The sequence below is a fragment of the Oryza brachyantha genome, chromosome 4 (genome assembly GCF_000231095.2).
Source record: "Oryza brachyantha chromosome 4, ObraRS2, whole genome shotgun sequence".
NCBI classification, from domain to species: Eukaryota; Viridiplantae; Streptophyta; class Magnoliopsida; order Poales; family Poaceae; genus Oryza; species Oryza brachyantha.
In genome coordinates, this window is record NC_023166.2 from 15,726,533 (window position 1) to 15,753,470 (window position 26,938).

The window sequence follows — 26,938 nt, forward strand, 5'->3', positions numbered from 1 at the left end:
ACATGTAATGGGAGTAGGTGATGGTATCAGATTCACTAACACCACCACTAGAGACTTTTATAATAGTAGAGATAATTAATTAATCATGTACTAATATATTAATACGTTTTATGTGTCGGATAACTTACCCCAAAACTACCTAAGCCGAATGTGGCCGAAATGATAGATGAAATCATGAAATAATTGTGACGTGGATAAAACTAAATGAGTGAAACAAAAAAAGTGGGAGTGTCTGTATGGGTCGTTGGACCTTCTGCCGCTGCGATTTCTGGTAAATTCAGTCGACATCTAAACAAGCCCAAACAATTTCATGCTCGGGCATAGTTTTGGAGGCTGATATCTCAACAATAATTGATTGCCCAACCACTACCGAATGTGCACTTTTGAGATAGGAAGGAAACAAAACTCAGGAATATCAAGTAGCTGAATGTTTCAGGTTTCAGCTGCAAAGGCAGTTGAGGAGGCCTTTAGTTAGGCTTGCTCTACCGTACTCTTACCAAATCTTGGATTGCCCAGTTCTAGCTACAGGATATCTTATCTTCTGGGGAGGTTGCTTGACAATGATGCTGGTTCAGAGCAGAGAACTAAAAATGCACTTCGCAGATGAAAATTTTAGCAACAAAAATTTGCAACAAAAGAGTGCCTGCTGTGATTTCTATAAACTTATCCACTACTCGGTTAACTGAATTAAACTGCATCCTAAAAAAAATTTCCTGGACAACTTCTATACTCCCAGAGCTGAAAGCCTGATACCCAGGAAAATCCAGAGGAATCGCATCAGCAACGTTGATGTGGCATCCAACGAATGCGATTGGACTGGAAGTTTTGCAATTACGACGACGAGCCTTCTAACCCTAGCTTTTAATATGATAATATTGCCGCGTCGATCCCACAACAAAGCCAGGCCAATATCCTATTCCTCCGATGGCCGAGCTGCTCCCAGGGAATCCAGATCACCATCTGCTCATCATGCCATCGCCCATTTGTTCGTATACTTTACTTCAAGAGGCAGCAACCGCTTAGCCACTTCCCGCGCCGCGCCGTCCAGGTCACACTGGTTCTTTCGAAACGGAAAAAAAAAAGAGGGGGAGCAAAAGTTCGAATCTTTTCAGCTGTTGCTGCTCCTTTCTCGCTTGCTCGATCGCTCTCTGATCATCGGAGCCATGAGTAATAGGCTGCTTCGTGTGCATCCTTCCGAGCTCAAGATCCCCTGTAAGTGCTTTTCCTCTTGATTTTGGAAGCGGTTTCTTGATGCTTCTCTGTAATTGATTTTTTCTCTTCCTGATTTCTTGATGCCCGTGGGCTGATAAAGATGAGGTCAAGAGGAAGAGGTCTTGCTGCATGCAACTGACGAACAGGACCGACCAGTGCGTGGCATTCAAGGTGAAAATTGCTACCCTGTTCTTTCTTCTCGCTCTGTGCTGATGCTGTTATGATGCACTGCACCGGGGGGTTTTGGAGGAAGGGTGACGGGTTTCATTCTGCAAAACTGCCAATCCGTAGGTGAAAACGACGAACCCAAGGAAGTACTCTGTAAGGCACGCCTGCGGTATACTGCTGCCCCGGAGCTCGTGCGATATCACAGGTGAGGTTTTGCTAAACTGCTTCACATGAACACTGTGCCTTGCTCGACTTGCTGATCGGTCGGTCTGCTTTATTTCTCCTCGTCGTTACTGAAAATTGTGAAAAATTGGTGCAGTTACAATGCAGGCTCCCCATGAGGTGCTATCCGATTACCATTGCAGGGACAAGTTCCTCGTGCAGAGCGTGGTGGTTGGACATAGGGCGACCATGAGAGACTTTGCCCCTGAATTGGTAAGTTCTTGTAGCTCTCTCTGTTCATGGATATATCTAGCCGGGGTTGTCCATCATCAATAGCTGATGTTGCTGTGGTTGTAGTTCGCCAAGGTGCCAGGCAGGGTGATCGAGGAGTTCAAGCTGCGAGTAGTGTATGTTGCTGCTAATCCTCCCTCTCCAGTGCCTGAGGAGGAAGAGGAAGAGGAAGAGGAAGAGGATGCGTCCCCTAGGTCAGAGGTCACGAGCTATGAAGTGAAAATATCGCCAGCGTTTGATGCTGTAAGTGAATTTCCATTGGTGTTAGCTTGGTGCCACAGAGAAAACAATATCATGTATGTTCCCTTCTCAGGTATCCACACGCACATATACATCTGAAGCCAAAGTTTCATCTGCTGAGGTTAAGTCCTTTCTAGTTCTCTTGGTTAAATTATCCTTCCCATATACTTTTGTCCCACATTTCTGAAGGAAAAATAGTCACTGAGATAAGTGATACATAGTCTTGCTGGTTGCATTGGCATTTGGATTTAACTCTTTCCATGGATTTTTTTTCTTAAGAAAAAAAAACACACTGCACATGATGACATGAATCAAGGTCCGATCTTCGGTTTAATTTTTTTTTATCCCTGAAGTATTTTACCTCAAAACCTTGTCATACTTCTCCTGCAGAATGAGACTCTTGATGTCACTATCAAAAGTTCAGTAGTCAACTTCTTTCTTCTTCAGTTTGTTTTATCTGGGCAAATAAGTGGTACCTTGTTTGGTACCGTGCCATTGTCAGTACAGCCGTATGGAACCTAAAACAAAGAACCGCAGTGTATAATCTTGTTTGGTAGGTTGAGACAATACTATTCAATGAGTGACTCATAAATTTTATGCGGTAAACTGAGGTTTTAATCAATCAGTATGCTCTGGCTTATTTATATTGCATATGGCTGTTCAGGATGCCTCTGTAGAATCAGCAGTGGATACAGAGAGAGAATATTCAGTAGAAGAAAATCAGAAGCTTCAGCAACAGATGGTAAGGTTTCCCACTTTATGGGGGAGTACTACTTAATTTCAACATAGCACTGTTGGTGACAAGATCACATGCAACTTTATCTTTTTCTTATGCTTATAAGTTAAAAATTAAATTTAAATTTTAAATTTTAAGTTAATTTTTGGGTTTTCACGGTAGTTTATTTTTTTAGCCTTAGCTTATATATCACTAAGAACACGTACATAAAAAATTTATTCTCAAATTATTTTTCGTTTGCAAATATAACATGACTTTTATTCTTGTATGTAATATTCTCTTAATAGTTTAGCATTTCAGTTTTCCTTAAATAAAATTTACCCTGATTATGCATTAGGCAACAAATAAGTAGTATTTGAACTGAATATATTTTTTCTACCTAAAATCTGAATTGAATTCAGCAAAAATGATGTGAAATCAACCAAATATCTGGCTGCAAGGTAAATTCTTCTTTTGAGTTACATAAAACTACCGAGTCTTTAGCGCAAAATTATTGGAACAGGAAATTGACTCCAGTAAACCGTTGAATTCACTCGAAGAGCAAGTGCAGTGGCACTTGCCAGATAGCAGCATTTATGGAACAATTGGGGCATGCATTTGACATTTGGTTATAGATTATAAATAGGGTCACATGGTGACATGGACCCAGTTAAGTTTGTTGGCAAACAAAAGTAGGTAAATGCTTTAACAAGCTCTAAGTTCTTCAGTCTACATGAAGGAAACGTTTGGGTTATTGAGCTACAGTGGTCGACAATCTGGTGTTGCAATAATTCTCTTCTTTGTATTTTCTCCGTTGAAAAATTTAATGGTGCGCTGGTAGTGGTAGGCATATAAGGACAAAACTGAATTTGACATTTCTCTTCCCAAGATCAAAATATTAAAATGTATTACTGAATATGACATAACATAGTACTATAAACCTGGAGAGAGGTACAGGGGCAAGGGCTATGTTCTTTTAGCTAAATTGTTCTCGACTTTTGCTTTATGCTTCTCAAACTGTTAACGTTGTATTTTTTTTACAAATTTTCTATATACATGTCTATCATCATCTTCCATCTTGGTGGAGTAGATTTTCAATTTTATATTAACTAATTTCATAGTTTATACTATTACATAGCCATTAGAAAATTAGATAATCTTTTATCGTAAAAAGAACGTAGCCTAATACTAATTAAGATAAATTTGTACAGAACCTATGTCCAAATTCATAGTATCACACCGTGTCACATAAAGTAATAGATTTTAATATTTTGAGACAGTGGTTGTACGAGAATTCCAATTACATACGCTTACGGTTTATGAACTATTATTCCCTTAATCAATTACTTGATGAGCAACTCTACTGTACATACTTTTAAATTGACACGTGATAATCTCAACTGTAACACGCCTTTTTTCTAAGTGATTACTGTCATATATCTGAATATTTGAATTTAACCTTGCTTCAGGAGCTGCTTAGGGCAGCAAGGTCATCTCAGCAGGGCTTCTCAGTAATGTTTGTGCTGCTAGTCTTCATGTCGTCTGTCTGCATTGGGCACTTGATGAAGCAAATCAAGGTTTAGCGACATATATATGCAGAAGGCTGATAATTTCCCATCTCAGCTGCCTATGACAGACAACAGGGCAGTAGAGTATGCATAGAAAAGATTCAATAGGTTGTAAATTTTCAGATACAAGATAGCTATTTGCACTTTATTCATGTAAAGTAGATTATACTTCATAATTATAGCTTATGTGTCATGTAAATTATGCTCCTACTTCTTAACTTGTGATCTGTAATGCCACAGTTGATAAGGGAAATATAGTTTCTCTGTTTCTTTAAAACAGCAGGATTCCTATGCAAGAAAGCTGTAACATGATCAGGCATATATATTAATCTATTTAAGACAATGTTTACTTCAGATATATAATCGGCCTAATCTTTTCGCTTATACTTATCAGCAAAAATTTGAATTTTTAATTTTAAATTTGGAGTAGATTTTAAAGTTTCTTCGTAGCAGTTTATTTTCCAGTCATGCCTTTTAGATCGACAAGAACACGTATATAAAATAAAAAAATCATTTACAAATATATCGTTCGTTCGATTTTTTCTTGAACAGCCCAAATAATCACCCCTAATACGTTAGTATTTCTGTATGCAGTATTGGTCAACTGTAGAATAACAATGTGCCATTGATTTACTTCTTACAATGAACTACTCATAAAATTACTCAAGAAGTCTACTGTCTAAATATCAGACAAAAAACAAGAAGTCTACTGACATCAGTCTGTACGAGGTCACAACGAGATGAACAGCGGAATCGAAAGGGGAACACATCCGCCTACGTCGGAACAACGTAAACGCTGTGGTGAGCCACCAAAGCAAACTCAATAGCCACCCCGACCGCGAGCGCGACCACGGCCACGGCGCCGGCTGCACCGCAGCAAGCAGCGCTCCACCTCCATCCGCGCCGCCGAGTGGCGCTCCTTGTCGCAGCCGCCGGCGCCGGCTTGTGTCCGGGCTTGCGCTCGTCACTGAACGTGCCGCCGACAGTCGTTTCCACGGCCCCGCGCTCGACGTCGGACGTCGCCCCGCGGCCGCCGGTGACCTCGACCCCGCAGCAGGACTCGGTGCACGAGCACTCGGACCCCGACCCCGAGCCGGCCGCCTCCGACGGCTGCTCCTCTTCGGCCGGTGCCGCGTCGCCGCGCCGCGCCCACTGGTCGAACGCGCCCTTGAGGACGGCGAAGCGCGCCTCGGCCTCCGCCAGGTGATCCGGCAGCGCGCCGCCGTGGCACTCCCTCTCCGCGGCGATGAGGTTCCGGAGGAAGTCGGCCCTGGCCTGAATCTCCGCGAAGAGGCTGCCGTCCACCACGTCGCGCCGCCGCGGGCGTGAGGACATCGCGTCGGCGAGGCATGTGTTCAGTTCCCCGAGCTTCCTCTCCACGACGGGGTTGGGACGCGGGCGCTGCGCCTGCGCCTGCGCCTCCGCCGCCGGTGGCCTCTCCATCTCCACGTCCACGGCCACGTCCATGCGCGCACGCACCCTCGCGATCGATCGATCGGTCGAGCAGTAGTAGTGGGTGGTTTTTGCGTTGGTTTGAGCGGCTGGGTGTGATGCGAGCGAAGGGCTTTGACGCGAGGGAGGCGTTGCGACCCCTCGCCGAAACGGGCGCGCTTCGGTAACCGCAAGCGGCCGTGCCGTCTGCGTGAACGTGATTTGATTGATTGCATCGTGACGTGTGCCGCGTGGAGACGAGCGCGTGGTGGAGTATTTCCCAGTAGAGCCACTGCAATTCTCGATGAGGCCGAATGTAATATAGAGATGTTCAGGCCTCATGGGCTAGTGACGCTAGTCCGCGTTGTAAAGTAGCCCGGGTCAACTATAGAGGTAGAGAGATGTTGGGCCTTTTCTGGGCTGAAATCTTGCATGTTTCAGTTCACCAGTTACATCAAGCTAACAAGCATCCAAAAACCAGAACCGAAATATGGGCTGGTAAGTTGCCTGGAAAGTTCAAGCAAGCTAGCATCTTGTGATTCCTCCCGCTTTGGTTCCAGTTACATGTCGTATTCCCTTCCGTGATCTATCGATCGATCACGCCAAAACATTCTTAGTTAAATCGGGTTTTCCGCCATTGGTGCATGTTACGAGGTACAGTGCAGTTTCGCCATACGCCAAGATCTTGTGCTAAACTATCGTCAATCACCGAACGGAAACAAACCTCGACATGTTCCAGAAACGCAGCATCTTGGTCACCATAATGTGCCACTGCAACAAAATATATTCAAGCATCAAGCCAATCCAGATCAACCTGCAATCACCCTCACATGCATCCTCGCTCACGACTTCACTAAATTATCAATTATCGTCCATCCAGAGTTGCACCAAGATTTCTCCTATAAATACTCAAGCATCAAACACCATCAAATCATCACAAGCGCACTAAGAGATCGAGTAATCAGGAGCTCTTGATTAATCGCTCGTCAGCTTAGTTGCGCGTGGTCCGGCAGCAGCAATGGCAGGCAATGCCTCGATCGCGCTGTTCCTCGCCGTCAGCCTGGCGGTGGTCTCGCTGGCCAGTGCCTGCGGCGGCCGCTGCCCGCCGACGCCCACCCCGACGCCGGTGGCGTCCGGCAGGTGCCCCCGCGACGCGCTGAAGCTGGGCGTGTGCGCCAACGTGCTGGGCCTGATCAAGGCCAAGGTGGGCGTGCCGCCGGCGGAGCCGTGCTGCCCGCTGCTGGATGGCCTCGTCGACCTTGAGGCGGCGGCGTGCCTCTGCACGGCGATCAGGGGCAACGTCCTCGGCATCAACCTCAACCTCCCCGTCGACCTCAGCCTCATCCTCAACTACTGCGGCAAGCGCGTGCCCACCGGCTTCAAGTGCCTCTAAGCACTTCCGGCGGCAGCGCTATTGCAAATTTGTTCTGCTGCTGGCTAATTTATCTTGACTGTTTGTTTGGTTGGCTACGTACCGTGCTAGCTCTTGCTTGCGACGGTTTCCGTGCATGCATGCATGGGTCAACGACAAATATGCTGCGTGTGCACCTAGCATATTGCACGTCCCATGCAGCCTACTCGATTTTCCGCGTTTCCATTCACCTCATGTGTGAGTCCTCACATGATCTGTTGAATATTCATTTGGATTACAAATAAAATAAAATTCATTTTGTTTGGAATGCTCAAGGTTTGTACGCAAATTTTGATGTTTAGGACGAAATTTAGTCAGTTTTTGGAACTTTGACTACCAATATTTTCTCAAATACTAAGTTTAATTTAATACAAAATAAATGGTCGGAGGAGGCGACGTCAACAACATGACAGGTGTCTCCCATTTCATTGGTGACATGGATTTTTTTGAAAAAAAAAACATATATGAGATTTTACTACCAAGACTCAAAATAATTTATAAAAACCTAGTCACGCGTAAAGTATCATTCATGTTTTATCATCTAATAATAATAAAAATATCAATCATAAAAAATTTAAATAAGACAAAAAAAATCAAAGATTATATTCAAAAACTGAAAAGTGAATTTATTTTGGAACGAGAAATACATGTTAGAGCAAGTATGCTGAGCAAGATCCTTCAAATGTTGCACTCTCTAAAGCGATCAACAGAGAGAATGATGGACACGATAAAGATAAAATGGTTGTTCCATCTCTGGTAGATACTGGTTCTATTTGTAAATATTTTTTCTTACGTATATGTCCCCTTTTTAGAAAATTTTTTATAAATAGGTCCTCAGCGTCATTGGCATTAGCACCGTCCTTCTCGGGGGCTAAGTTTGTCGAGACCACGGCGCCACTGACGTTGGCATCGAGATATTGGACCACGGCGCCACTGACGTTGGGCTGAGCTAAAAGGTCCATTTTTTGTTAAAGTTTTTTTCAGGGTCTATTTATGATTAAAGTTTTTTGAAAGGGCTATAAGTTAAAAATTCCAGTAGCCTTACTAGTAATACTTGTGCTTTGCTTGAGAGGATTTGTGAAGTAGACGATATGTAAGAAGAAACACACAGTGTGGACGGAGCTTCATATCCACGGATGATATGGAACTTATATACTATTTAGTTCGGATGGCATCCCGTTCTCTAGTTTCTATTGAAAAATAAACCTGCTAAGGAGTGCAGGGTTGTAGGCATGGTGCAACATGTTAACTCATGTGGTGAAGCAAGAAGAAGACCCACACGGAGTGGCCTACTGCCCTATTCGTCCACCCCGGGCTGGAAACTTGCACAGGTGCGCACTCACGGCCGGCACACCGTGACTTGGGCTATCATGTCGGTTTCCGGTAGATTTTGCAGGTACGTGGCAAATACGCGGCCATCCTTGGGTAGATAGTTGGTGGATTTATCGGTTGAATCAACGCGTCGACGGATCTGTTGTCATGGTGAAAACACTTTGTAGCACATTTTTATGTATATATGAACAACATATTTATAAATAAAAATAATTTAGATATAATTTTTTATACGTGTTCTTAATGATTTATTTAATAGTCAAGGCTAAAAAATAAACTACGTTAAAAAACTCTAAAATCAATTCTAAATATAAGATTAAAAATTTAAATTTTGGTTTATAATTATAAGCCAAAAGCGAATGAATCCGGTGTAAAACAACGCGCTTACGGTAGCCGCAGCGTAGTTAGCCGCGCCCATACACAGTACGTCTGGTAAGTGGTGGCCATGTGAATTGGCGGCGTGCGCCTGCCTCTCGGCGGGGGTACGTGTGATGCACGTATGGACTCTCGATCATAACAAGTTTGTTTTTCGTAGCGATCATTGATGCCGTGACCGATAGGCAAGCAGGAGAATCCAAAGAAATTCGCCGTACGTAGCCGACTGCAAAACGCATATCAGCTCAAATTATTGTAACGTCCGGACTCCAAAATCCGCATCAGCTCTACGGACTCATATTCGCATGATATCGAGCGTATACTTTCGTTCTCGCTTCGTGTAAAAGATTAACCCAGAGGTACGGGTACTATGGTTACACTAAGACTTATTATAAGCAGACCCGTACTTATATTTTTAAGGTGATACTAAATCACTACAACATATCCACTTCTAAGTCATATGGACCAAACTCATACTACTAACGTGTAGAACCGACTAATGCGAATTTTAGAGTCGGGGTGTTATAGTTGGCCCACGTGACTCATAAGTAGATGTGTAGTGATGGTTTAGTACCACATTGAAAGTTTAGTTGAGTGATGGTCTATTTATAATAAGCCTTGATGCTTCAACCATATTATCTTCGGATTAACTTTTTTACATAAAGCGAGGAAGGTAAGCGAGATACATGCTAGAAAAATCTGAAAAGTACAAAGCGATAACTGAAATTATGATCACTATCCTCCAAATAATTGTCGATCCCTGGTACTGTGGATCCTTCCCACTGCAACCGATCTGTCGAAACACGCTTTAGGCCTGGTTTAGTTTCTAATTTTTTTTAAAAAAATTACATCAAATGATTAGCCATAAGTGCTACAGTAACCAACATGTGCTAATGATAGATTAATTAGGCTCAAAAGATTCGTCTCGCGATTTCTAGGCTAGTCGTGAAATTCGTTTTTTTCATTTATGTCTGAAACCCATTTCAACATCCGGTCAAACGTTGAATGTGATGTTTTTGTCAAAAAATTTTGACAACTAAACACCACTTAGCCTCCCGTCGCCCACGGCAACGATACCACTGTGGTACGGTACGTGCAGCGCATCAGATCTCGTCGAAGCGTACGTCCACACCCGTGAGTCCGTGACCGGCCGGCCGGCCGCGCGACGCTGTTTGTGCCGTGCCGGTGAAAGCGACGACGTTGCACGCGACACGGCCTCTTGATTTACGCCAGATATTTCTGGTCGTGTCGTACGTGTGGCTTATACTACTACCGACTGGGACGCGCTAACTGTTCCAACCCTACGTGCAAATGCAACGGGCTCCAATCTGTGGGCTGCCGTTGGGCCACACACCCAGATCCAATAGCTGGAAATTAATTAAAACGTGATGGCCACGAACCGACAGACGGGCATATATGCATGTATACTTCGTACAATCGTACTCGTAGATCTGTAACCCAGTTCCATCCCGTTTTACAACCACTGGCTATAGAGATCGATCTAAATTGACAATGCAAAGGAGTCTGAATATATAATTTAATTGCAAGATGGCCGTGCAGTCAAGCAGGGGCGTAAGGCCAGTACATCCTCGTATGATTGTCCTCAACCTACCGCCTTTGATATTTTTCATTTTAGTCATCATATTTTTTTATAATTTAAATGTAAGTACATAAATTTACAGCGAACGCTCTCAAATTCATAAAAAAGGCAAGGTTACTGTACCTGGCAAAGATAGCGGTAGTAGGCCCCGTTCCGCCGTTCGGATGAGAGGATAAGTTAACTTATGGGTTGTTACGGAAAACGGAATAATAAATTAGCACATAATTCATTATTATTAATTATTAAAAAATATAAAATAAATTAATATGATTTTTTAAAAATAATTTTTCTATAGAAATTTTTTTAAAAAATATAATGTTTAGCAGTTTAGGAAGCGTGTGTGCGGAAAACAAGTGAGGCTTAGTTAACTAGCCCTAATCCAAACGGGGCTGTAGTGTAGTACTATGTATTTTTATAAATATATCAAATATTTTATTTAAAACTTCGTTGAGATATATTTATCAATTTAAACATGATATATGATATACACTATTATATATTTGATAGTTCTAATTTTACCACTATAAAATTCTCTTATATAAACTATCGGTGTACATAATCTAGATGTAGTATAATAAAATCCGTTTCATTAGATACTGAATGCTCGTAGTATTACGAGGGTACAATTAAAAAATCTTAAAAAACCAACCCCACCCCACCCTCCCCGAGCGTCTCTCTTTCCCTCTCCCTCAATCTCGGTGAGGAGGCCGCCACCGATGACCAGACTTCTATGTCTTCACCAACCACATGGCGCACCGCCCGTTGTTAATTGAACGGCTTTGCTGATGAGCGGCGACATCAGTCCCCTCTCTCTCCTTCATCGTTGTGACTAGGAGTTGCAGAACCGAGGTCGCCACCGCCAGGAGCTGTGCGACCTCGTCTTCATTTTCCTCCTCTTGTCGACTGTTGTACCTCCACTTCTCCTTTGCCAGCCACCGCGTGCGGTATATACGCAGATCTAGCCAATTAATGGCCGCCAATGCCTCTCCCTCCTCTTGCGAACTTATTAGATCCGGCTGCATGAACTACCTCTCGTTCACGACGATGCAGATCAGGTGAGAGCTCGACGACAACGGTGATGGACTGATGGCGGAAAGGCATATTCACCAACGCGGGGTGGATTCGTGAGTTCATGCGTGCGGATGGGTAAGGTGATGCGCTTATCAACATCTCAGTCGAGTTGAAGTAGAATCTATATATTATGTAGCGAGCTTGACTGCTTGAGGCACTTTGAGGCAGTACTAGGCACAAAACTGTCAAGAACATGCAGCCTAAATTGGCAGGCACTTTCACTACCAGCAACCGAAACAACAGACCTGGATGATAGATTCACAGAGGAGGAAGTATTAAAGGCAATCCAGAGTTCACCAACAGATAAGGCCCCGGGGCCGGATGGTTTCACGGGAGCTTTCTACAGATCATGCTGGGAAATAATAAAGGTGGACATTATGGAAATGTTCCATAGTTTTTACAACCATGCGGTGGGAAATCTAGGAAGCCTCAACAGGGCAAGCATCAAACTACTCCCAAAGAAAAATGAGACAAACTCAATTCAGGACTTCAGGCCAATAAGCCTAATACATTCGGTGGCAAAGCTGATAACAAAGTATTGGCACTCCGGTTATCAAAACACATACACAAACTGGTTTCGAGCGCTCAAAGCGCATTCATCAAAGGAAGGTGTATTCAGGATAATTACCTTTATGTCAGGAACCTCATAACAACCCTGCACAGCCAGAGGAAGCCAAGTCTCTTTTTTAAGCTGGACATAGCAAAGGCTTTCGATTCAGTATCCTAGGAATATCTACTAGAGATGATGTAGTATAGAGGGTTCAGCACCAGATGGCAAAATTGGATTACCCAGCTGCTGTCAACATCGTCGTCTAAGGTACTAGTTAATGGATGTGAAGGACAATCTATTCTGCATCGAAGGGGGCTGAGACACGGCGACCCAATATCCCCATACCTCTTCATTTTAGCTATAGAACCACTGCAAAGGCTGCTTGCGATTGCTACTGAGCAGGGCAGGCTGACCCCAATTGGAACAAGGACGGCAAAATTCAGGATATCCCTGTACGCCGATGATGCAGCGATTTTTCTAAAGCCAACAAAGAAGATGTACAGTACTTGCTACACATCCTGGAAAATTTTGGGCAAGCAACAGGCTTAAAGGTAAACTTACAGAAGAGTTCGGTAACCACCATTCAATGCCAAAACCTGAACATACAGGAGATACTACAAAATTTCACCGGGCAGACAGTAAGTTTCCCGATGACGTATCTTGGACTGCCGCTGCTAGCTGGAGCTATCAGAAAGGGACACATACAGCACGTCAAAGATCGAATAAAAGCAAGGCTAGCCGGCTGGAAAGGAAAATGGATAACGCAAGCTGGGAGAAGACAGCTAGTAGCCTCAGTACTGTCATCAATTCCGGTTTATCTATTAACAGTGATCAAATCACCCAAAGACTTCATAAAGGACGTGGACAAGATTAGAAGGAAGTTTCTTTGGGCGGGCGACAATGATCTAACAGGAGGGAAATGCAAGGTTAATTGGGAGGAGGTGTGCTGTCCAAAGAAATTTGGGGGATTAGGAATAATCAATCTAGAGAAATTTGCAAGAGCACTTCGGCTGCGTTGGCAATGGTACAAATGGACAGACCAAGAGAAACCTTGGACGGGGATGGAATTGCCAATAGATAGCACGGATGCGAGTCTTTTCAGTGCACTAACAAAAGTGCATATAGGAGATGGCAGAAGAACAAACTTTTGGACGGACAACTGGTTGGGCCATACAACTATCAGGGATATAGCCCCCAAAATTTTCGCGGGTTGCAAGGAAAAACGATTGACAGTGAGAGAAGCTTTGACACATGACAAATGGGTGCACAGTATAGCGCAGAACCTAAACTCGGAATTGGTGGGAGAGTATTTCTGCATCTGGGAGCAATTGCAAAACAGAATAGATATTAATACGATTTTTACAGAAAATGTACAAGACAGCATTCACTGGAAAACCTCGGTGCATGGCCAGTACTCAGCCAAGTCAGCATATATGGCCCAATTCGCAGGCAGAGAATACACGAGGCAGGCGCGACTAATATGGAAATCCTGGGCACCATCAAAATGTAAAACAATGATGTGGCTACTGCTGCTGCAGAACAGGATGTGGACCGCGGACCGGCTACAAGTGAGAGGATGACCAAACTGTTATTTTTACCAGATGTGCTACAGAAATTTAGAAACAACTAATCACCTCTTCAAGGACTGCATCTCAACCAAATGAATATGGGGACAGGTGATGACCAAGTTGAACCAAATAGGTGTTGATAGCGAAGGAATGGCTGATGTGTTGGAATACTGGGAAACACGATCTTGTATAAATGGAAATATTCGGCAAAAGGCCTAAATTCGTTATTCCTATTTGTTAATTGGAAAATTTGGACAGAACGTAACAGGAGAGTGTTCCAGATAAAGGAGCTACAGTTGGGAGAAATCGTAACACGGATCATGAAAAAGATAAATGTATGGAAGGCCTGTGGAGCAAAATATCTAGCAAAAACAGGACCTTAAAATCGATGTAAAGGGGTGGGCATGCAAACAGTGTGCACGGCTTGTATAAGATCTTGTATTTAAACATGCTTCTCTTCTCTTCTTAATATAGCACCAGCGTCAGCTGGCTTTGGTTTAAAAAAAAAAAAAGCTTGACTGCTTGAGCAAATTCTACCCAATAACGGGTCAAGAGACTACTCGTCACAAAAAAATACCGTATATAGCTAGGCTAACGTGGGTGCAGCCTGACCCATGGCAAGCTGGCAGCAAAAGCCAAACCGAGAGTTTCGTCCACCTGGACCAAGAGTGCTGTGCATACCTGATCACCGGCCGATATCTAGAGAATAGAGAGTTCCTCTTCCACACGGTAGCACTGCTACTGTGCAGCCCGTGAGCTCGCGCGCGACTGACACTTCGCTTTCGGTCCACGGTGCGCGAGCACTTCTGTGGTGACCAGCGCTCGCCCGAGGCCGAGCTGGCGATGATGCTGACGTGTGTGTGCTCCAGAGACGGCCGCCGCGGGCCGCTGGCTAAGCTCCCAATGCAAGCCAACCTCTCACCTGCCAGCTGGCACTTCCACATGGCTTCTTGTGCCTAGCTATAGGCCGTATCATTTGCCAAAAAAAAAAAGGCGGTATCATTTTCTCTCTCTCTATACTACAAATTAGAAAGGTTTCAATTTGATTGCAATGCGTGCTTCGTCGAATTGTTCAGAAATGTTGGGAAGTGCGGAATGACATGCTTTACTTATGCGTCTGTACTTTTTTTAGAGCATCAAAAGTAAATGCATCCTTAAGTAGGTATCATATCTTTTCTCCTTATGATCTTAATAGTTATAAAAATATAAAAATAGTAAAGTACACTTTAATTGGGTCATCTTGTATTACATGATTTTTACACTGGATCATCCTTAAATCTATCTTTTTTAACTTTGAACAGGATAATTTTATCATTATTACGGTTTGGATGCCTTAACAATTTGTCTCCCTATATTTAATCTCCATTTCGGTATAGATATATGAAATTCACATATATAAGAGTTTACTACTGGACCAAATCCAACGTATTTGAGGTTGTTGCTGTGTATGAGAAAAATCATTAGGGTAAGTAACTCAAACCGCGAAAACAAACTTACTCGGCCTAAAGTGAAAAGATGAGTACTATAAAGGTGACCTGAGCAAAACTTGGATGATAAATAGTGGCCTGGCCCAAAGTGAAATTTACTCTACAGAAATTCACAATATAGATCAATGTGTGATATATAACTCAACAGCCATATAAGTTTATTAAAATATGCATTCAAATAACATACAAGTATGCATTCAAATAGTATGCACAATATTTAGAGTCATATTTTTTTTCAAAAAAAAACTTGTATAAATTTAATTTAAAGTTCTGTTAAGTGATATATTACATATTGTCATATTGATCTATCTTATTAATTTTTATAGCTATTTAAATAACATACAAAACAAGGGATATCCTATTAATTAAGGGACACAAAACCATCTCCCGTATGGCCGCTGTGACCAGTGCTGAAGTACACTAGTATAACGATTGTATAGTGATTAATATAGTAGTGTAAAATGTGCGGGTAAAGCTAATTTTTGAAGTTATTGTCAAAATGTAAGATTTTCCGATCATTATAGTGTAGTTTGCAGATTAAACTAATGCTAGACACAATGGGTGTGTTTGTCTGTTAATCATTTTGCAGCTGCCATAATTAAGTAGCGTAAGATTTGGGTAGAGGTGGTCATGTGTATCGTCCAAATGTCCAATACATGATAATATGCTATATGTGCAAATACCTCAAGCCTTTGATGCTACGTAGATACTCTAGTCTAGAAAGCTATGTTTAATTTGTCAAACAACACAGCAGGACACACTATGTATTTAAAGAAGCGCAAATTTCACTTTGGACCATCTTTTATTATCTAAGTTTCACATTTTATCCTTCTTAAATCTATCTTTTCTACTTTGGACAAGGTACATTTGCCACGTACATTTATGGTTTGGACCATTCCAAATAATTTTTATAGCCATGTCTAACCCCTTTCAGCAAATATATGTACTACACGTAGATATGAGTTCACCGGTATACCGTGCTGATATGTTTACGAGGTAATTGATGTGTATTCAAAAATTGTTCAAGGTGATCCAAACCATGACAATGGTGAATTTACACAGTCCAAAGTAAAAAAAAAGATATATTTAAATGTGATCCAAAATGAATATATACAACACATGAAGTGCAATTACTCTTTAAAGAATGTAAATGTGCATAGCTCTTAATTATTAATATGTAGATATATATAATTTATCATGTTTGCCAAATCTCTAACTTGAATCCTCCAATTTTGACATATTCTTAAGTTGTATATACTAACTACTATTTATATCTACCTAAAAATCTAGTAGCCTCAGCGTTTTATTTATGCTTATGCTTATAAGTCAAATTTTGAATTTTAACCTTAAATTTAGAGTTGATTTTGAAAATTTTTGCTGTTGTTTATTTTTTAGTCTTTACTTTATACTATATATCTAAGAACATATATACGAATTGTATTTAAAAATTATTTTTTATTTGTAAATATGTTATTTGGTTTTTTCGAACCAATGGATGATCCTTCAAACAAATAGGAGATACAAGCAATTAATGCAACCATAATTCAATGAACAAGTTAGCTAAATATGTAGACACAAACACAGTAACCACAGTGGAGAGGGATTAGGGTATACAGGGGGCTATCCTTCTATAAATACATGCACATAGCCCCCTCTCTAGACCACCCCATCTCTTCCAAGCTCTAGCTATCTCATCAGATACCTTAGCATATAGCCATATATACCCTTAATTAAGGATAAGAGCCATGGCATCCGGGAAGGTCCTCGTTCTTCTCTTGGGCATCAACCTCCTCTTCTTCACGACGGCCAATGCCTGCGGCTGCGCATGCGGCAAATGCCCGACCCCCACGCCCCCGGCCCTGCCGCCGCCGCCGCCGCCTCCAACCCCGACCCCGACTCCGTCGTCCCACGGCAAGTGCCCCGTGAACACGCTCAAGTTCGGCGCATGCGCCGACGTGCTGGGCGCCATCAGCGGCGAGGTCGGCCAGGTGCCGGCCGAGCCGTGCTGCAGCCTCATCGACGGCCTCGCCGACCTCGAGGCCGCCGTCTGCCTCTGCACGGCGCTCAAGGCCAACGTGCTCGGCATCGTCGTCAACATCCCGGTGAAGCTGAGCCTCCTCGTCAACTACTGTGGCAAGTGCGTCCCCAGTGGCTACACCTGCGCTTAAACGAATTAAACCTGATGCATTGCCGCCGCCGCCGCCGCCTGTGCAATTGCATGCATGCATAGCTAGCAATTCTTTTGTCCCACACGTTCCACTGCGGTTCTGCAAACTAGTAGAACCGTTCCAGACGATCGAGTACATGCACTTGTTGGTTCGTCTTGTTTGGCAAATTTGCTATTGGTTTGATCATTTGTTTTTCAAAGGTTGTAATCTGTTGGAGTCATTAATCGTGTATATGTAATTTATAGCACGAATTTGAAACTTGTGATTCGTTAATATATTCACTCGTTATCGTCCTGTCTTTGGGAGCAAATTCAATAAAGGCATCTCAGGTAATATTCTTGTACTGTCGCTTTCATGAGCTCCGTTTCATTTAGACGATTATGTTGCTTTAATTTATCATTGATTCGGTAGCACTTGAGTTTCATGAGATTTATTTTTTAAGAAAACAAAACAATGTTATTGTAACTTTCCTATCAATTGCCTGGAAATTGGACTCCATCAATCGATCTAGCCATAGCATCACAATCAAACGTCCAAGGTGTTATATATCTTCAACCTTGGATCAGGGGAGGCTGGGAGGGGTCAAGCCGTCAAGGATGGAGAAGAAATGAGAGGGAAGAGACTGATAGGGCGGGGCGCGCTGGCACGGTTGCTGGCTTTCTATTGCTGGTGATGAGGGCATCACTCCTATGGATATACACCAGGATCCTCGTGATGTTATGCAAGGTCCAATTAATCGAGCTCGTGCACGGAATTGAATTTATAGGTGAGCTCATTCTTAAGCATTTAGCCGTGTATTTTTCAAAATAGATTGTTACCTAATACTTTTATTATGCTTAGGAATCAAGGAGAGGACCATGAAACGCTTGAAGATGGGCTAGGAGGTGAACAAAGGCCGACATCTAGTTGGGGGCTCGATTTAATTCACGCTCAAGTCCATCTCAGAGTCTAGGGCAACCAACACTAAAACGGTCGCCCGGGTCTCATTCAGACTCCGTTTTGACATTCTACCTATGACATTTTCAACCGATTTAGTCTCACGTCGAGATTCTTTCTATATTAACGACCGTCAAAATAAGATGTCGTTCAGATTTTGACAGGGCGCTGCATCGCCATCTTTTGGGCCTTTGGATCGTGTACCGAGTTGGAGTCTAACAGGGACACGTTCAAGGGTCCTTGGCCAGTAGACGTCATTGAGTTAGGTTAGGTTTTACTTAGATTATTTCCGCCGTTGCAGTTTCACCGATAGGTCAACTGTGGAACCCCAACTTCAAGAGATTAATCATTCATCTATAATTGAGTTACAATTTTCTAAGTTCTTGTGTTCTTCGATTCGTAAGTAGGGATTAGCTTGCTTAGCAAGGTCAACTGGGCAATGCACGATTAATAACCAAACGAGACGTGGTGTTGCGATTGCCGGTTTGGATCATGTAGATCAGAAGCTAGATCAACATGTGTCTCATCTCCATCCAATTCAATAGAGTTATCAAATCCCGACGAAAGATCAGGCAATACCGTTGCCATCAGTTGGTGAGCTAGGAGCTAGCACGCTAGGGTGGAGAAGTTGGTGCCGGAATTGATGAGGATGACGGTGGTGAAGCAAATCTAATGGAGATGAGGAAGGAGTTCGAATGAGGGTGGGGAGAGGTGGGGACCAAGGAGGGACTGACCAATGCCAATGCCAACGAGCCCTTGCTGCCTGCGTTGCACCACAAGTGTTGCTGCGTTGGGAGTATAGTAAAAAACGTTGGACTAATAAATGATCCAGTCACCTCTCGGTTCAATGGTCCGGCGGTCAAACCGTGGTTCAATAAGTTTATATATAATGTATGTTTATTCTTTAGCAAAGACACTGTAAGGTAGGATTGTTAGAAGCCAAGACTCCTAAATTAAGCACACACCGAAGGATCGAGTCCTCCCATGTGCCTATCCGGTCCAACCAGGCTGGTTTGTTTCCTGTTTATAAGGAAACCGGTTGGTTCAAGCGGTCATAACGGTTTGAATACATGTAGTCTTTTAAATGAATCAAAACGTGAAAACCTCTGGTTTCAGTTTTTTCCGATCAAACCATCAGTCCTGTTCGGTCTTTTCTGCTATGGTTAGGAGAACAGCAACAGTGACTGAATCAGGTTAGTTCTTTAGCACGAATCTTAAAGTGATCATAGTCATTAATAAATTGATCGATGGGCTAGGCCTTTTTCAGACAATTGATCAATATATGCTCCCATGTTACTATGATTTACATGAATGGTATGTATTAATTATATGAGCAATTTTACAGTTCATAAGAAGGTACCAAGAGATATACCTCTTGGTACCTGAGTACTACGAGGTACCAAATTTTGCACTAAAATTTTGGTACCTCAGTATCTACTTAAGGATCGTAAAATTACTCTAATTATATATTCTAGTACGTCATCAATATAATATTATCCTGCTATTTCGATATACCTAAATTTTGATCGATGTATATTGGTCGTGTATATGTCTAGATTTGTATCATGAAACAGAAATAGTATTTATTTCTGCATTAAATGTACTATAAATACTGTATACAAGCAGAAAATGTATACTACAGTCGATTAGTATAGGGAAATGACTAAACGGCAGGGGACACCGGGATTTCTAGCTAGTAGTGGGCTGAAAGTATACGTTCGTTCAAATGTCAATCATTGGAGAATCTTACAGTTTGGTAACCACCATCAGAATCATTATTCTTCTGAATAGGAAGAACACATTATTTATGCATCATTTAATCATCAAAGTTTTGTACTCCACATGGTAACGGAAGAAACAAATCGCAAGCTATTAAAGGAGGAAAGCTGGGACCCTGAGTTGCCAACTTGCCATATCACCGACTGTCAAATTAGGGAAAATTTAACAAATTCCATTGACAAACACTAATTCTATGAAATACCGTCGACTAGTGACGACTTCTACAAAATATTATCGTATAACCGAATTTGTCTAAAAAAATATCATTGTCGTTCGGTTTCCGTCAATGTTTCTCTGTTAAGTGATATAATATGAACAACATATTTAACAATAAAAATGAATAAAACCTAAATGACGATATCATTTCTCCGACAAAATCATTTATACAATGACGTTTTATATGTCAATGATATTTTTTAGGTTTAGACATTTATTAATAACATCTTAAATTTAGAAGGTAACGAGTTAAGCAGACGTTTCTCCATCTGATAAGCTCACGTGGTTTGCTCGAACACCTGGTAACATCTGCGACAAACTTGGCAGGACCCATGACCCAACAACTAACCTACTCATAATGCATTTGACTGATACTACCTGGTATGTGTTTATGCATACCTTCTTTTCGTTTCTATGGATACTTATAAGACAAAATTTTAATTTTTAATTTTAAACTTAGATTTAATTTTGATGGTTTTCTTCACCGAAGTTTATTTTTCAGTCTTGGTTTTTGAATCAATAAGTATACCATGTAAAAATTTTAGTTATAATTTTTTCTTTGTAAATATGCCAAATGCAAATATATTGGCTCCTATCGTTTCACTTTTTGAAGAAATAAGCGAAAACACGTTTTTACAAACGAAAAATAATTTACAGATAAAACTATTATATAAGTGTCAATAAAGTTCAAACGATCACTCCACAGTGAATTAATCTTTGTAGCATATGGCTACTTTTTTTTTTAATATTGATATGATGCTCCTGCATGCCTAAAAGAAGCGGCCATCCGACAAATGTGCTACAAGCTCCCGATTCCCCTCGGTATATATACGCCATACTGTGTTCCTCCTAATTCATTAGTTATGAATTTCCATAAGCTTATGTCGCACAGTTACAATATATTTTGGTGTGCCATTTTGAGAGAATTGAGGTATCGAGTCTGTGGGCGCCCACAAGCACAAGAAAGTTTCTTCCCCGTGACTGGGATTGGCCCACGTTGATACAAGGGAGACGTGGCCCGATCTAGCGTCGACGGCCTCACGACGGTCATGTCCGACACCAACACCGACGACCCCGTGATTCAGTGGTGATGGCCTGGGACTATCGACTAGCGTTTCTATTTCTCCTTTTCTTTTATATTTTCTAGAAAAAAATTGCAACCAGACATATGTGTTCGCTTGAAAAAAAACCGGATTTTTACATGAGATTTGTTTCTGTCTAACAAAAAATATATCAAGATATCGGTATTTCATGATACTAAATTTTTTTTTACTATTGGATCTAACTGAGTAGGATTGGTATGGTTAGATTTAACGATCAGAAACAATTTGGTAATATAAAGTACCGATACCTCGAGATATTTTTCGTTGGACTAGAACAAATCTCTTCTTAGAGGCAGCCAGGCGGGTGATTTTACATACCACTGGTGACGTACGCACGCCTCCCCCGTGCTCTACATACGGCCTATGCCGCTATGCGTGGAGCCCCCCTCTCGCACACCGTCGACGACGATCCCCTCGCCGCGGTGACATCAAGACCTTTACGTACGCGGATTCCCAAACTCTACCGGTGTTCCCCCTTCCTACGGCCCTGCCCGGGCCGGGCGTTTCGCTTTACATACACCTACGACGCCGGGGAAAGCTTCGAACAGAGCAAGAAGAGTTCCTCTGCCCCCTCCGACGGCACGCTGGAGCCCGGCCCTGATCGACGGGCCTGCGAGTGCGAGGTGCACCGGCATTGTGTTTTGCTTGGATCTTGGGTTGGGATGTCTGTCTTTTCTGAAGCAGCCAGTTGCTCCTGCCCATCGCAATTGCCTTAATTTTCTAGCCGGCTGTTGGCAAGATTGAGGTGGAGGGGGGGACATTCTTGGGAGGATATATTGAGATACTTGACACAATATTGGACTCGTGTGTGGCACTGTGGCCTGTGCCCCCGATGCACATGGATCTCGGGTTCACAACTTTTAACTAGAACTACCGCTCTCTGCTTGGTTGTTGCAGAAACCGAAGCTCGTTTCTGCACGCTTTTGTCAGGTCAACGACGATTTTCCATGGAGAGCATGTAGTTGTGTTTTCTTTGGCTGACAAGCAGAGTAGTGGTATTATAGTAGTTGTAGTTGTGCTTGCTTGCTTCTGGTGCAGAACTGAAAATACAATCTTCCTAAGATGTTAAACTGGGATAGTAGTAGTAGTAGTACTGAGCTTGGGGATTTGAAGCGTGTGCATTCTTTAGTCCCACGACGACACAGGGGCGTCAAGCAGGGCACCGTGACTTGCGGAGAGCATGCTCAGGAGGAACAAGCTCGGCGTGCATGGGTACGTACTGTTGTGTTCACTTGAAGCAAGTTCCAACCCAAGATTACCAGGTTCGATGGCGAGTTTTGCACGAGGCCAACAGTGTGCTCTTGTGAAGACTCGCTCGCTGTCTTGCAGGGTGTTGGATTTGTGGCTACCTCACTTAGTGCTCGTTGTATGGATCGATGCTGCCTAGGGGCCAACCGAGTTTTCTTTCGATGCCAAGAAGTCAAGAAGAGTAGCCAGTGGATTGAACAAAGTGCACACAGCACTCCCAGGTAAGCACTGCAAAATGCAGGATACAAAGCATGCATGCCATATTGCCATGCACGGCCGGAAATCTCGGCTAGGATGAGGCTGATCAACGAGAGGTTTGTTCCCAACGTACACCGCTGCTCCACGTGTGAGAGGTCAACGTGAGAATTCGGCAAAAGTTAGAGCCGATGTTCAACTGATAACTGCAGCATTGATGACCATTCCCACCAGCGTTCTGGCGGCGTGATTTTGTCTGTAAGAGTACTGTAATATGTCGCCGGCTTGGCCCCTACTCGAATTCATGCTCTTTCCGGCCTCAGTTACGTACACACATGTACGTAATAAACACCAGCATCACATCATTGATCGAGCGCATACATTGGGCATGAATTCACATGTCACGTTGTCTCATCTCCCTACGTACCTATATATCGATCTAGCTACAGTGCTACGTATGCATCATAGCTAATTCCCATTTCCCAATCCAAATTAGTAGCTATTTAGCTTTTTGTTTCAGTTTACAAATTTGTAGCGTGACAGTGCATGAGTAATTTTTTTTAGTATTCTTTACCCCAAAACAGCCAAGGGCCCATGGGATGAAGCTACTAAATAAACCCCATGATTGCTGGAATGGGCCGAACAATTATGTCGCCCGGAATATATAAAGCATGAGATGAAAATGCTATATTTCATATCAGGATTGTCTTATTGAATTGCATATGTGCATGCATCGATCATACGCTATTTGAAATAAGGCTACAATAATAACTGGTATGGTGTGTGTACATACTAGAATTGTAGCTGGATATAATAACAAAAAATAAGAACTGCTGAAGAGATCTATTACTGGCAAATCTTATTAATGTGTAGGATGCATACAAAAGATTATTTTTTTCTATATTATTTTGCATATAATCAGAACTCATCTAGATCAATTTATAGTTCCCACACAGCTATCAAAGGTGCAAGCACAATTTCTAGACTGCAGAGAGCTTTCTACAGTACTATTCTACAATTAATTTGTGTATAGCAGCATTAATTAGAAAATTGGAAATAAGAACCAATAAGCAAGATCCGCAAACACATAGGGAGCCGGGAGCGAGACCTGAGCCTGCACCAGAATTAGGGCTAGCTTGAACACTCATATACATAGATCACTTCAGTTGCATATTAGTAAGATCATCAGGTAGCTAGACACAGAGAATGCCACAAAACGACATACTCGTCAGTTGTGAGAGGGGGGATGGGTTCTAGGGCCAGCGTAATCCAGATGAAACGCTGTGTCCTCCCTTCGCTGCTGATGAGAGAGCCGCTTCGAAACCCTAACGGCAATCGAAGTCTGAACGGCACCTGGTGATGCCATTGTCACCCCCTCCTCCGGTTTTGCATCCTCTCTAGCCGCCATGTGACCATCCATGCTACTTGATAAATCCTTCTTCAGCTGGTTTGTTGGATCAGAACCATGAAGCTTCATGCTTGCCGCATCCTACGCAAGTGAGAAACACATGCATGGAATAAGCTTAGTTAGAATAACCAAAGAAATTAAGATCAGATCAGTTAAGATTCTGAGACCAAGTTACGTACTGATCCTTCAGTTTACTACGTACTGCACCAACCTTGTATGGAGTAGGATGTGACGACGGTTTGATCGAGCTAACCCTGCCACGGGCACGAACGCGACGCGCCTCGCATGAGCTGACGAAGAGAGCAAAGAAGAGGACGACGAGGAGAGCTGTGACAGCGGTGGTGAGCTTAAGCTGCCTCTTGGGGGCCAGAGGAGAGCTCAAGCAAGACATGGCACGCACACGATCGCGTACGTAGTAGCTAGCTAGTGAGATAATCTGCGAGAAGAAGTGGATATGAAGGGAGACATGAGGTGGTATAGATCGTAGTGCAGTGATAGCCAATTGCAAGGAGCTGCGAGCGTGCGAGGAGGAAGAGAGAAGGGCCACACGGAGGGGTTGCCGTTGGGAATATATACAAGCAGAAAGTTGCATGGGTTAAGCCCAATGGTTTCTTAAAAGTTGTTCTTGGTACAGTACTAGTAGTATTTGTTTCCCAAGTTCTATGACACATCAAGCTATGCTACGTACATTGTCTTTGTTTTTTTGTGTACGAACGGTGAGAAGGCCGAGAAGACCTATATCTAAATGTGTCCGGGAAATGGACAAGAGTTGTGATTTACTCCACTCATTATACAGTACTTTTAAGTGGGGATTAGCGCCCCGAAGGATGTAATTAAGCAAATGTTTCATCCAGCCTGCTCATGATGGCTGAAAAGTTGGTTCACTTTTACCCCTCTGTAACTACATGATGAACTACTGCTGAACACAGAAAGGTGCACCTTCTTTCCTTCTTTCATAGTAGTAATTCACAAACTAGTCTCCAGCTAGTCCCACTAGCAAGGATGCAAGTTTGGAAAGAAATCCTGCATACTGCCAGTACAATTCTGTACGAGCATTGCATGCATGAATGGACCGGAATTCGGGAAGCATGCAGAGCACTGCTACCAGTGATACCACCAATTCGCCACCCGGTTCAGTTCACCGGCCCCATCTGATTCAATTCTAGACCGTCGGAGCTGGGGGAATAATTAATCACTCTTAAAAATAACATTAACATATTTATTATTGGACCCACATGTCATAAGTACGTGAGAATCCATGTGTCATAAACAGCAGGTGACAAATATATTATGTATCATTTCTAAAAGTAGAAAAAAGTTAAATGCCCCCGGAGCTAAGAGGCTGGGTAGGAGCACATTGTGTTGGGGGCGCAGCACGCCAGGCCATATTGCCATGCGATCCGTGGAAGGGGAGAGAGCGACGAGTTCGCGCGCGTGGGGATTTGCGTTTCGTTCGCGAGGGAGGTTTTCGCGTGGCGGAGTGTGGCGAGTGCGAGAGATGTCGGGTAAAGCCGCCGCAGCGCCCCGTTCCCACCGTCTCCGTTGTCCCCACGGCGGGCGTACACACGTACGGGCGCCCGTCGCTACCGGCTACACGTATCACGTATATATATACCCATATGGATTCGGGCATGTGCAAATCGGTTTGGCCTATATAAAACCCGAATCAGGCCTGGAAAAAGCCCCAAGCCCGAGTCCATGATTTAAGAGAAAAACAAAGCCCCGGTCTGATCCCGGACTTTTTTAGGTTTTTCATAGTTTCCAGGCTTCGGGATAGAATATCTAAACCCGGACGACATATTTGGGGCATTTGAAGTACTCGATGAGCGAACGGCCAAGTTTCTGGGCCGAGAGAGGCCCAGCCGGTTAGACCAGGCTGGTAGTAGTAGTATCGTCCCGGTATGCCCATTATGATTGAATTGACGCCTTCGTGGCCTGCTGGCTGTAGCTTCCGTGATCGGAAATAAGGTTTTGTCGCCTCTGCTCATTTACGTCAGTTTAAGTGCTGAATGTTTTATGGTTCCTGCTATCTCTGTATTCAGGGATTTATTTTGTGTGAAATACTCCAAGCATGTGACCATCTCAATGTCCATGGTTTATCTCGGTTTGTAGTGTAATTAACTAATTGGTACCAAACGGACGGTGTCTGGATTTTCTTTTAATGACTATTCACGGAAGCAACCGATTCTCTCTATTATGTTTCAGCTCTTTCTTTTGGTTTCCTCCTGAGGACGACGTAAAACCTTTCTTAATCTCTCGAAAAAAATTCATTTGAGTACATCTATTTCTCCTACATCTGTTTTGTATGTTTTTCTTGCGGTCTATTCAAACAATATTTCCCCCATGTTTGTTTTGCAGTTATAATCATATCAAAATTCTATTTTGTTTATTCCTACATTTTTCACCTTGGTGTTTGGAAGAAACACTAACACTTGAAACTCTTGATATTTTAGGGTAGAGTTAAAAGTCAAAAGCTAAGCAGAGATGGGGAAGGGATGGCGAGAGGGAAGGAGTACGCTTTCTAGTCTTTTTTATGTTGCACGCATCTATTATGGACCATGGCAGCGCGGTAGAGAGTAGAGAAATCGAACGTACCACCACGGCACCACCACCGCCATGGCAACGCATGCCGGCACTGCAAGAGGCAAGAGAGAGAGAGAGAGTCGACTCAGCCGAGACGTTTGGGCACAAGGCTTGCTGCTTC

At 43.0% G+C, this 26,938-nt stretch overlaps 5 protein-coding genes across 6 annotated transcripts; 3 read left to right on the forward strand and 2 right to left on the reverse strand.

Moving 5' to 3' along the window:
* Positions 1-898: 898 nt before the first annotated feature.
* On the forward strand, positions 899-4,705 carry LOC102715200 (vesicle-associated protein 1-3-like). Of its 2 annotated transcripts, none has more exons than XM_006652558.2 (8): positions 899-1,212; positions 1,313-1,383; positions 1,504-1,585; positions 1,700-1,815; positions 1,900-2,076; positions 2,147-2,194; positions 2,738-2,815; positions 4,258-4,705. In XM_006652558.2, the coding sequence occupies exons 1-8, from the start codon at positions 1,164-1,166 to the stop codon at positions 4,369-4,371; spliced, it is 735 nt and encodes a 244-aa protein (XP_006652621.1). In that variant the 5' UTR covers positions 899-1,163; the 3' UTR covers positions 4,372-4,705. The 2 variants fall into 2 exon arrangements, with proteins under 2 accessions (XP_006652621.1, XP_015691751.1); XM_015836265.1 differs by lacking the exon at positions 4,258-4,705 and adding an exon at positions 2,464-2,626 and having other exon boundaries at positions 2,738-2,816.
* Positions 4,706-4,913: 208 nt separating this feature from the next.
* On the reverse strand, positions 4,914-5,964 carry LOC121054290. Its single transcript, XM_040523689.1, has one exon. The coding sequence runs from the start codon at positions 5,821-5,823 to the stop codon at positions 5,131-5,133; it is 693 nt and encodes a 230-aa protein (XP_040379623.1). The 5' UTR covers positions 5,824-5,964; the 3' UTR covers positions 4,914-5,130.
* Positions 5,965-6,805: 841 nt separating this feature from the next.
* On the forward strand, positions 6,806-7,180 carry LOC102715474 (14 kDa proline-rich protein DC2.15-like). The gene has a single exon (XM_006652559.1). The coding sequence runs from the start codon at positions 6,806-6,808 to the stop codon at positions 7,178-7,180; it is 375 nt and encodes a 124-aa protein (XP_006652622.1).
* Positions 7,181-16,851: 9,671 nt separating this feature from the next.
* LOC102715752 (14 kDa proline-rich protein DC2.15-like) lies at positions 16,852-18,620 on the forward strand. The gene is made up of 3 exons (XM_006652560.2): positions 16,852-17,318; positions 17,916-18,115; positions 18,190-18,620. The coding sequence occupies exons 1-3, from the start codon at positions 16,927-16,929 to the stop codon at positions 18,228-18,230; spliced, it is 633 nt and encodes a 210-aa protein (XP_006652623.1). The 5' UTR covers positions 16,852-16,926; the 3' UTR covers positions 18,231-18,620.
* Positions 18,621-24,054: 5,434 nt separating this feature from the next.
* LOC107304118 lies at positions 24,055-24,625 on the reverse strand. The gene is made up of 2 exons (XM_015836501.1): positions 24,446-24,625; positions 24,055-24,315 (listed from the first exon to the last, which is right to left on the reverse strand). The coding sequence occupies exons 1-2, from the start codon at positions 24,623-24,625 to the stop codon at positions 24,055-24,057; spliced, it is 441 nt and encodes a 146-aa protein (XP_015691987.1).
* Between the last annotated feature and the right edge of the window lie 2,313 nt (positions 24,626-26,938).

What these genes read in the sequence shown, in the direction of transcription:
- LOC102715752 (XM_006652560.2), top strand. Translation starts at nt 16,927, where the DNA reads ATGGCATCCGGGAAGGTCCTCGTTCTTCTCTTGGGCATCAACCTCCTC. An exon ending in CTCGTCAACTACTGTGGCAA is followed by an intron (nt 17,319 to 17,915) that starts GTGCGTCCCCAG and finishes ACCTTGGATCAG; the next exon opens with GGGAGGCTGGGAGGGGTCAA. An exon ending in GCACGGAATTGAATTTATAG is followed by an intron (nt 18,116 to 18,189) that starts GTGAGCTCATTC and finishes TATTATGCTTAG; the next exon opens with GAATCAAGGAGAGGACCATG.
- LOC102715474 (XM_006652559.1), top strand. Translation starts at nt 6,806, where the DNA reads ATGGCAGGCAATGCCTCGATCGCGCTGTTCCTCGCCGTCAGCCTGGCG.
- LOC107304118 (XM_015836501.1), bottom strand. Translation starts at nt 24,625, where the DNA reads ATGTCTTGCTTGAGCTCTCCTCTGGCCCCCAAGAGGCAGCTTAAGCTC. An exon ending in CACATCCTACTCCATACAAG is followed by an intron (nt 24,316 to 24,445) that starts GTTGGTGCAGTA and finishes TCACTTGCGTAG; the next exon opens with GATGCGGCAAGCATGAAGCT.
- LOC121054290 (XM_040523689.1), bottom strand. Translation starts at nt 5,823, where the DNA reads ATGGACGTGGCCGTGGACGTGGAGATGGAGAGGCCACCGGCGGCGGAG.
- LOC102715200 (XM_006652558.2), top strand. Translation starts at nt 1,164, where the DNA reads ATGAGTAATAGGCTGCTTCGTGTGCATCCTTCCGAGCTCAAGATCCCC. An exon ending in TATCGCCAGCGTTTGATGCT is followed by an intron (nt 2,077 to 2,146) that starts GTAAGTGAATTT and finishes TTCCCTTCTCAG; the next exon opens with GTATCCACACGCACATATAC. An exon ending in AGAAGCTTCAGCAACAGATG is followed by an intron (nt 2,816 to 4,257) that starts GTAAGGTTTCCC and finishes ACCTTGCTTCAG; the next exon opens with GAGCTGCTTAGGGCAGCAAG.